The 10,494-nt window shown below is 38.1% G+C and overlaps 1 protein-coding gene across 1 annotated transcript in view; it reads right to left on the bottom strand.

Moving 5' to 3' along the window:
• Nucleotides 1-448: 448 nt before the first annotated feature.
• The window catches only part of grm8b (glutamate receptor, metabotropic 8b), a 140,692-nt gene continuing 130,646 nt past the window's right edge, over nucleotides 449-10,494 (bottom strand). Inside the window, exons 8-10 of the mRNA XM_053641165.1 lie at nucleotides 9,499-10,434; nucleotides 1,772-2,018; nucleotides 449-498 (exon numbers count right to left, since the gene is read on the bottom strand). Coding sequence (XP_053497140.1) covers nucleotides 449-498; nucleotides 1,772-2,018; nucleotides 9,499-10,434 — 1,233 coding nt within the window. The remainder of the gene's footprint in view (nucleotides 499-1,771; nucleotides 2,019-9,498; nucleotides 10,435-10,494) is intronic.

The following is a 10,494-nucleotide window of genomic DNA, read 5'->3' as shown; positions in this document are numbered from 1 at the left end:
CATATACACACTTAACAAACCAGCGCTAATTGACCAGAGTAGCCGATACAAGAGACAAAGGCATTTTCCAACGCAGATCTCACACCATGGGACAAGAATGAAAAATCTGAATAACCACAAAATACTTACAATTAGAATAACAACTAACATGGTTGACTCCAACATTTCCTTTGATTTTTTTTTTTTAAATATGTATATATGTATATATATATATTCCCCCCTTCTGCTTCAATGAAGTCCAATTTCCATGTGTTGCTATGTCAGCAGTGAGTGCTGTCCCAATCATTCTGTTGTACGGCCAATATGTTTAACTGTTAGAAAAAAAACAGGCAAGATTTGTCTCAGTACAACAAACACTTTCTTTATCATGAACAACATTAAAGTCTCATGCTTTAGTTCCAGTTAGTGCCAGTAATCCTTCCCAGAATCCTCTACTCAGGATGCATATTCACATGGCATGATTGGTATAGCTGACATACGTTGTTTTGGTGGGTAATGCTGCAAAAGAGAAGAGGAGAACAGGTTTTTATCCTGTGTAGAAAAACAGTGAGATGATACTTTTTGTAAGGAGTGAGAGAAATATGGCTGCTATTTTTAACACAGACTTGTGGCATCACTTTCTGAAAGTGTGACTTTGAACCTCCAATATCACACTTCTCTATACCAAATTAGATTAACTCAAGGCTCAGTATGCTTTGTGCTCATTTGAGCTCTATGAAGACAAAGGAATTCCTACTCTTCATTCCTCCCATTGTTCCTTTGAGAATTGCTTCAAGTTGATAAGATTGAATCAGTCAATTTCTCAGTCAAGTGAAAGTAATTAAGAAATGATGAAACGGCATGGGTCATAAATATAAGTTCACTGTGTGCCTTTTGATTTGTAGGTCACATAGTATATAAAGTTATGATAACATACAGTGACATATGGTTCACAGGCCATAACCTGTGAGCATAATGAGAATTGGCCTGCTCAGGAATGCCCATAAATATTAATATACTTAAATATTAAACATAAAGGCTTAGGACTGACACTCAGAAGACAGAATGGCACTGCATCAAGATGCTTGTGTTGTGACTCTGCCTGCTTTGAACAGGGTGGATCTGTGCTGATGTTGGGCCTTGAGTGTAAACTGATGGATAAAATCCAGCAAAAGCTAATCATATGTCTTTTCCCTTTAAATGCCAAACTGCACACCCCATTACATACCATTTATTTTACCAATTATGCTTTGGCTCACTATCAGAGTCTCTTCTGGCACAGGAGGAAGAGCCTGAACATTTGCATTTACTCTAATCAGATGATGTGGGAAAGACACAATGCATCTTTTAATGATCACAACTCTAATCATATATAAAGGAATATCTTCCTGTATCAATGGGAAGATCCACATACCCTGCCCTGGTATTTTTGAACAAACCAAATTGGCATTCAAGAGTACATCAAGTGAATTAAGAATGATTCCTCTTCAACTGTATTGGTTCTCAGTAGAGCCAAGGTTCACACTATAAATATATCAAAAGCTGAGTGAATTAGACCATCATCAGTTCAAATCGAAATTGAAAAAATGATTTGAATAATAATAATAATAATAATAATAATAATAATAAGAATAAGAATAATAATAAAGCAAACCTGAATGGTTAGTAAAAAGCAGATTTGGTCCCGTAATGGGAAATACGTGTTATACGATATAAGCTGAACTGATTTTATACTGAAATATCCACAACATCTTTCACAAGAGGGTGAGAAAGAAATGTGAACTATACTCACTGCTGTTGTCCACACTCTCACAGAGCTCAGTTTTCACCTCTCCGTTTGGCCTTTCACTGGCCAGTTGACTGAGCTTGCTGGACATGGTGGCAGCTGTGACAATAGCCTTGAAGCTGCGCTTGCGTTTGGGCACGTTTTGCTCAGGGTGAAAGATAATTATATAGACTTTGGGCATGTAGAGCATTCCCAGTGACACAGATGCACTCAGGCTCAGAGACATGGTCAGAGTGGTTGTCTGGATGTACATCTACAATAGAGAGAAGAAGAATATTAGCATATCAGCATCTTTAAAACCGTTATTGAACCAAGGCCTGGCTACTCTTTGAATTAAAACATTCTGATGTCTGGATGCCTGCTTAGGATAACTCCTAATTTCATATCAACTGGTTTGAAAGATATACATCTTTTTCCTAAGCTGTATTTTGTTTATTAATACTATAATCAACAGCATTGTAGTTTTGCCACACGCTGTAGATTAATAGAGATCTCTACATCTACATTAATTAGTCAAATTAAACCTTAACACATAGGATGTGGATTGTGCTTTGGCTTTTAGGTCCATTAGAAGAATCTAGGATGCTAGAGAATAAAGTCTGATAATATGATAATATGCTAGAGAAAAAAGTGTGATAACATCTGATAAAGTACGAATGTTACAAAAGCCTGATGGTAAAAAAACAAAAACAAAAAAAAAAACAGTTCTACTTTAGAAGCAGCTGTTATAACCCAAAAAAAATAGTAACTGTTACTTATAGCTGTTATTTTTGACACGTTTCAGCACTCTTAGAAAAAAGGATTTCACAATGGCTCTTTGGATTGTTAATTGGTCCTGGCGGCTCTCTAAAAAGGGCTCCAGATGCAACCTTTGCTGAAACGAAGGTAGACATCTATAAAGAACATTTAAGGGTTCCCGCAAAAGGAGGGAAAGACCAAACCAACTCAGTCCTGAATAATATTGCTCTTAAATTTACTCAAAGCTGTTCATCTAGGTGTTAGCTTCTATTATTTTATTCACATGTGCAAGCCCAGAATTAACCAGAAGTCGGGATCTTAATATAATAAATAATAATAAATAATAAAGGGCTGAATTGACCTGAATAGACTTTTTCAGATTGAACTGTGGTTCAGTCAATCCTGACACCATGCACAGGATTAAAATAATACATACATTACAAGTGCTTATTAATATTGTTGTTGTTTCATGTTTTTAAAAGACAAATCTACATTTTATAACATTACAAACAATTCCCCTTTATTGTTATATTAAGATTGCTTCTACATTGCATTTTAGTGTTCTTAAACCACTTCCTGCCACATGTTTAGTATAAGTTGCAGACATACCTAATTAAACAGTGAGAGAGTACAGAGCAAAGACTATAAAACCTACAGTTTTGGTCTGTAGGTCCTGTGATCTTATTATTTTGGTATCACACATACTACTCCACTGAGCAGAGAATAACTCAGAAGCTACAGCAGTGGTTTATGTTAAAATGGACGGCTGATTCTTTTGCCACATCAAGACAAGGATTACAGAAAATTAATGATATGAAAAGTAAATTGGCCTTATTAATAATATGCTTCAATATGTGCACTAGCTATACTGAAACTCTTCAGCTCAGTATCTCTATAATGCTCCACAGTTCAGGCCAGGTTTTGATTTTTTATTTTTTTTCTAGGCAAGCAATAGATGTACTGTATTAAAAGAACATATTTTTCAGCACTCATAGCCAGTATGACAGAAATCATTACCAGTGAAAAATATTCATAGCAAAAATCAGCCTGTATTATCAGAAATTAGATTTGCATTAAATATAATCCTTTATCATACGCTGAAAGAATTCCAAGAAATCAGATGGTGTTGGAGCTCATTTTCTTTACACCATTTCATATAACACTAATACAATGTTTAGACATTTTAATAGAACATCTGAGGCTAGACACAGATACAAACGCAATGAGGAATGAACAAGCAAAGATGCCATTTTTTAAAAGTCGGTCAGCTTAGTATGCAGATGATCATACCTTTAATATTTAATTGAATACATAAGAAAGTATGTTCTACACTAGCTATGAGAAGCCTTTCAATGTGTCAGTGACATGTATCTTATTTTCATGTTCTCCCTAAAAGGCAAATAGTGAGACATTGCCCTGCAGTTCTGTATGTACTTGAACACAGAGAGATGGAGAGAAGCTACATATAGCCACACTGCATTGCCTCATTGCATCAATTAATCTTCCGAAGAAGAAAAATAAAGGAAGGATAATCACAAAAGATTACATATGTGTTGCTGATTTAATCCCACTGTTAGGGTGACCATACGTCCTCTTTTTCCCGGACATGTCCTCTCTTTCAGACCTTAAAAAAAGCGTCCGGCCGGGATTTCTAAATTTGAGGAAAAATGTTTGGGATTCAGCTTTAGTTTCATTATGATGTGCTTATGGTCCAATAGTGCATCAAGTGTGCACATATTTGCATTGCTTTAACCCCTCTGTAAACTTTTGCAGCAAGTATTGGCCAGATTCCTGCCTATCAACCATTAGCCTGCTCTCAGCAAACGCATGAAGGCAAAGCGCTGTTGTGTACGGCGTCAAACACTTACTTGAGAATAGCAGCAACTGACAGCTGTCAGAGTCTAAACAATGCCCATGGCCATATATGATCACTTTTATTTTCATGTTATCACATTGCTTCATATTACATGGCCATTCAAATGTGTGAATGATGGTAGAAGGTACACTCATTGCATATTTTATATTATTTCATGGACATTTTATTTTAGTCCATTGAAATTCAAAAGAAACTTCAAGGACCTTCAAAACGTGGGCCAAAACATGAAACCAATTTTATTTATATATATTTATTTGATGATAATAGTGTGTCTTTGACAGTGCATTAAAGTTTGCACTCACAGTAACACTGTTTTGAACACAATTAACCCCACGAACATGGCACTGGAATCAGAGTGTTCACAGGATCTGTACAAGTTTATCCGGACAGAAAAAAGGCCAAACAGTATTTTGGTTGATGAAAGCAACGATATCATGTGCAAGTTAATAGATGGGGGTGGGGACGGTGAAGCAGTAGCCGGTGAAGCCACCTCCCTGAAATGAGTTTTGGCAGGTAGGGATGTCTGAAAAAGGTGTCCTCTTTTTGGAAAACCAGAACATAGTCACCAAACCCACTGTATCTCAGTGTATTGTCATTTTGTAGAAATGCACAAAAAGTTACAGATGTAAAGGAAATGATTTTCTCCCTTATATAACTTTATAAAATTATTTATTACAGTCTGCAGAGTATGAGATGCTTCTCAAGTTATTCATTTCCTTTGAGACCTCTGAGGAGAATGATACATAGTTCTGGCTGTTATCTCGTATTGATTTCTGACAAAAGGTTATGGGGATGACCTGTTTTGCAAAGCCGGTTCATTTGCTCACTATAGTAGCTTCATAATAGAATATTGTTGATTTAAATGAGACATGAAATGTAATCAATAATAATAAAATGTAAAAAATTGCTAAAAGGCCTACATTAATTTAGTATTAGAAAAAAAGTGAGGTGATGTTGGCTCCATTTATATTACATACAAAAACAGATGACACACAGATGACACATTCTGTTTTTGTCATGTCACCACAAACTAGAAACATTAGAAACAAACATTGCCGATGACTACAACTCCCAGTGGAACACACAGACACATCACCTTCTCCTGAGAACTAATCACACACACCTGTTCCTAATCACACTGACAATAACACCACAATATATAAGAGCCTGCTCATTCACAATGTCTTTGTGAAGTAAATGCTTAGTTGAAATTTTCTCTGTTGTTTACCATGCCTTGATCTCCTGTTGTTATTCTGGTTTTGATTTTGTTTCTTGTTTCATGCTTTGCCTTGCCTACTTCATGCCATTTTGACTACGCTATTGATTCACGTTTAGGATATGTTTGTATATCTCATCTCTAATAAAGCTCTTATCTGCACTTGCATCTGTCCTAACCTCCTTTATGTGACAGTTTTATCTAACATATATACCCTTAATTACATTTTCATTGTTTAAATTATGTTGGTAATGCTTTTCCATTAAGGTTCCTGTAGCTAATGAAAAAAATAAGTCAGTGTTTATGTAGCCAAGTAAAACATGCTACAGGTTTAAGGTTTATGTTTTGTAAACGCGTTTTTAAGGTAGATAAAGCAAAGATAGATACTCCTTTCCTGTGTTATCGGCATATTTGCTTTCGTGGTTAGCATCTGCACACCCTCCCAAAATCATGGAATGTGAGGTGACCGAATTAATTCATTCATCTTCTGTATCTACACTATATGGCCAAAAGGCTGTGGACACCTGACCATCACACCCATATGTAAGCCACAAATGGTTGCCACAAAGTTCAAAACACACTTGTACAGGATGCCTCTGTATGCTGTAGCATAAAGACTTCCCTCCACCGGAACTAAGTGGTCAAGCAAAGCTATTCAACCATGACAATTCCCCTGTTCACAAACTGAGGTCCATAAAGACATGGTTTGCCAAGGTTGATGTGGAAGAAATTGAGTGGCCTGTTCAGATCACACATTTGGGATCACCAGAAATGTCTACTGCATGTCAGGCCTCCTCACCCAACATCGGTACCCAACCTCACTTATGTTCTGGTGGCTAAATGGGCACAGACTCCTACAGCAACACTCAAAAGCTAGTGAAAAGCCTTCACAGAAGAGCAAAGGAGACTCCATATTACTGCCCATGGCTTTGGAACAGGATGCTTAACCAGTATATACACAGCAAAATCGCCAGTGTTGATTTAACACCCACAGTGTTGAATTCACACCCTTCAGTGTTTATATAAGTCCATTGAACTCATATAAAAACTCTGGGTGTTAATTCAACACTAGGGATTTTACTGTGTATGGGTGTGATGGTCAGGTGTCCACATACTTTTGGCAATATAATACAAATTACTCTGCTCAGGGAGATTCCAGAGCCTATCCTTGGAATACTCCCTGAACTGGATGCCAGCCAATCACAGGGCACCAGGCACACATTCACAACAAAGAGCAATTTAGTGCAGCCCATCCTCCTACTGGCATGGTTTTAGGTGGTGAGGAGAAACCAGAAAACTCTGAGGAAACCCTCCACAGACATGGCAAGAACATGTGAAGCACAGTAACCCGAGCTCAGGATCAAACCCGGCACCATGGACGTGCTGAATCACCATGCTGCCTGTAAACAAAACTGGTCTATACCCTACCAAGCTACACTACAACTAATAATCTCTTACACATGACATTCATTCAATTAAACTCACACAGGGAACAAGTGTACCTTTGTGTAAGGTCTGTGTTAAAATGTCCTGTCCTTCCAGGTCCGGCCTGTCTAACCTAGCAGTAAACAGTATATCAGACAGCAAAGTAAAATCCAGAGAGACTGTGTTCATGTTCGTAGAATAATATCCGTTTGTGTGAACTGTATTACGTTAGCCACTGTTCTTTTTTGTCCCATATCTCTGATATCAGTAACGAGATAACTCTCCTCCAGCAGAAGACAGCACATGTATCGAGCAACTGGAATTGTCTAAGGGAGAAAATAAACAATCAGCATGAATATTACTCAAGCAGAGACTGTGTAATGATGCTACTGGGTTATTCACAGACACAAAACAACTGCACTAATGAGTAGTAGGATGAAATATTGTGTGAGGGGAAAAAAAAAACCCTTCCACTCATCAGCTGTAAAGACTCATCAGCTATAAAGTACTGTGGTAACATCTGACCAGGGAACACTTTTAATCCATCCCAGATTTGTCAGTTTATATGGTTATAACACAGTAGTTAGCTAATATGACAATTTGAAATTGAATTCTTATATTCAGTAAAAGTATGTATAGAATAAGACACAACAGTGTGTGCGCCGGCATCAGGCTTCCACACCATACCATTTTGATACTTGAGGCAATGGTTCGATATTTGACGATTTAGTAGCTTCTTATCATTATCTGATCAACTTTGATCAGAATCTGGGGTAGGCCTATGTTAATTTGTGCATGACGACAACATATGGAAGGACTACTTGCTGGCCCTTTTACACATCTGTTTTAAATCTGAATTATTTTTACACAGAGTTGTCTGTATAGTTCTTGGCTTGATTCATTTGTTCAAATTGGTGCCTTTTCAATCAATTCAATGATCCAAATCGTCCAATCGTTACACCTCTAGCTGGTATGGGAAATGATCAACGTCGAGTTGGTGTGATGTAGCCAGGCGCAAAACTGACCATTGTTACTACCCCAAAGTTAGTGTTTTATTCCTTTTATAGCGTAGCAATTTGCCAATGATTTCAAATGTTCATTTATTAAAGAATGACACGTCGCAAGTTCCAGTTATCAGTCACATTATAGCAGCTACAAGCAGTCATTCCCTCACCAGCCTCTATTCTTTCCCTCTTTTCAAGTTAATAAAACAAAAATGCAGTTTGTCATGTTTTCAAGAACCCACAACGTTCTCTTTCCTAAAGACTCTCCAGTGGCAGAAAACTTACTGGCCATTACAAAGTGTTGACACCTGAGACGCCTTCCATAAATCTCCTTACAGAACACCTCACCATATCAATACTTAATCATCTTTCTTACATAACATTTTTCTTTTTTTAAATCTGTTAACTAGCCTCAGATTAGGAGGAGCCATACAAGTTTTTGTGTACGAGTTGTTACTATAGGAATGATATATCAGTACGAGTACACTAATATAAACCTGTGATTTGAATTACAGCCGGAAATGCTGCAATTATTCAACACATCCAAATCATTCAGATTCAAGAATTCTGTGGTATAAAATGGATTTTCTTTCAATGATGCAAGGATTGAAAATGTATAAATGTGATGTATACATTTGATTCTGTCATTTGACATTGATGCTATATTGTATATGTTGTATACTGTCAACCTTCACTAGCTAGGTATTCTGTTCATGTTTTAAAGCAAATTTCGTTTGAACTGAGCAGGATGGTGGGAAGTGTTTAGTGTTGTTGGACACGGACTTGGGTTTGGGCATTTTGCATATATTAGAGCTAGCTGTTAGGTGGTCTGCTCTTATACATGCCCCTGTTGGTCACATTCACAAAATTAGGTGACTAATTTAATGAGTTATACTTCATTTATGGCAGTATATGTAACAATGCAAGACCATTTTGAAAGAACATCCTATCTGGTTTTATTACTACTTATCCATTGGGTTAGTTTTGGGGCTGTTTGTCATGCAGTCAGTAATGCTGGCCAGGTTCTAATTTGATCTTAAACTTTATCATAAAACAAAATCATAAAAAAATTATCTGAAATACACGTATTTGTTAATTAAATGAAAATTCTATCACTCAGAATTGAATTGAGATGGTGTGGAAAACATCCAGTCCCATCTCAGTCTCAACTTTTCCATATCAGCCAAGAGTAAATTCTATTGTTAAGATTTTTTTTTTCTAATTTCAGTTTCTGTTGTGTTGTTTTTTAAATGTGCAATTTAAAATTTTTCATTAAAGGGGTAGATTGAAAACCCCATAAAGCTATGAGTATAGCCATTTTATATATATATATATATATATATATATATATATATATATATATATATATATATATATATATATATATATATATAAACACTCTGTAGGTATGTCTAGCCCATGCATATGTGTTTAAAACAGATCAAAACAGGACACCCTTAAACCTTGAACTCACCCGTTCTGCAGATTGTGCCGTCCCAAAGAAGATTGGTATGAAGGCAAGCCAAATGATGCAGGTGGTGTACATAGTAAATCCAATGGGCTTGGCCTCATTGAAGGTCTCTGGTACTCCTCTGGTTTTGATGGCATAAACAGTGCATGTGACCATTAAGAGAATGCTATAGCCTAACGAACAGATGAGCGAGAGATCCGATATGTCGCATTTGAGCACGCCACGGGCGTTTTCAGGGTCCTGCGTGCGCTGCTCACCATAATCCACAAAAGTGTGTGGGGGATCGGCGACGAACCACACCAGCACACCCATGAGCTGCACTGAGATTAGGCTGAAGGTGATGAACAGCTGGGAGGCAGGGCTGATGAAACGCGGCGCCGCCACAGAGCGCTTTCCCTGCTCAAAGATGCGGTGAATGCGGTTGGTCTTAGTGAGCAGTGCGGCATAACTGAAGCACATTCCCAGGCCGAGGAAGAGCCTGCGGAAGGAGCACACAGCCACTTCGGGTGCTGCGATCATAGGAAACGTTGTGATGTAGCAGAGGAATATTCCTGTAAGCAACACATAGCTCATCTCCCTGCCTGAGGCACGTACAATTGGTGTGTCATTGTAGCGTATGAAGGTGATTATCACAAATGTGGTGGCTATGATACCCAGAATGGCGATGAAAACAGGTACCACGGCCCAGGCAGAGTGCCACTCCAGCTTAATGATAGGGATGGGCTGGCAGCCAGTGCGGTTGTGGTCAGGCCTCTGCTCGTATGGACACAGCTGGCACATGAATTCGTTGGCCTGATAGTGGTATCCCTCACAGCGCTCACAGTGCCAACAGCATGGCACGCCCTTCACCACCTTCTTTCGCTCCCCGGTCTGACAGGGCATGCTGCACACCGAGGCGGGCACAGATGAGTCCCCACTCACCCACTGCATGACACCCATCTGGAGAGGTACACAAGTGTAATTATGACTATCCATTCTAAATTAGGATGTGCATTTAGT

The sequence above is a fragment of the Ictalurus furcatus genome, chromosome 14 (genome assembly GCF_023375685.1).
Source record: "Ictalurus furcatus strain D&B chromosome 14, Billie_1.0, whole genome shotgun sequence".
In the NCBI taxonomy this organism is placed as follows: Eukaryota; Metazoa; Chordata; class Actinopteri; order Siluriformes; family Ictaluridae; genus Ictalurus; species Ictalurus furcatus.
The sequence above is the reverse complement of the archived record's forward strand: the minus strand, read 5'-3'. Positions and strand labels throughout refer to the sequence as shown.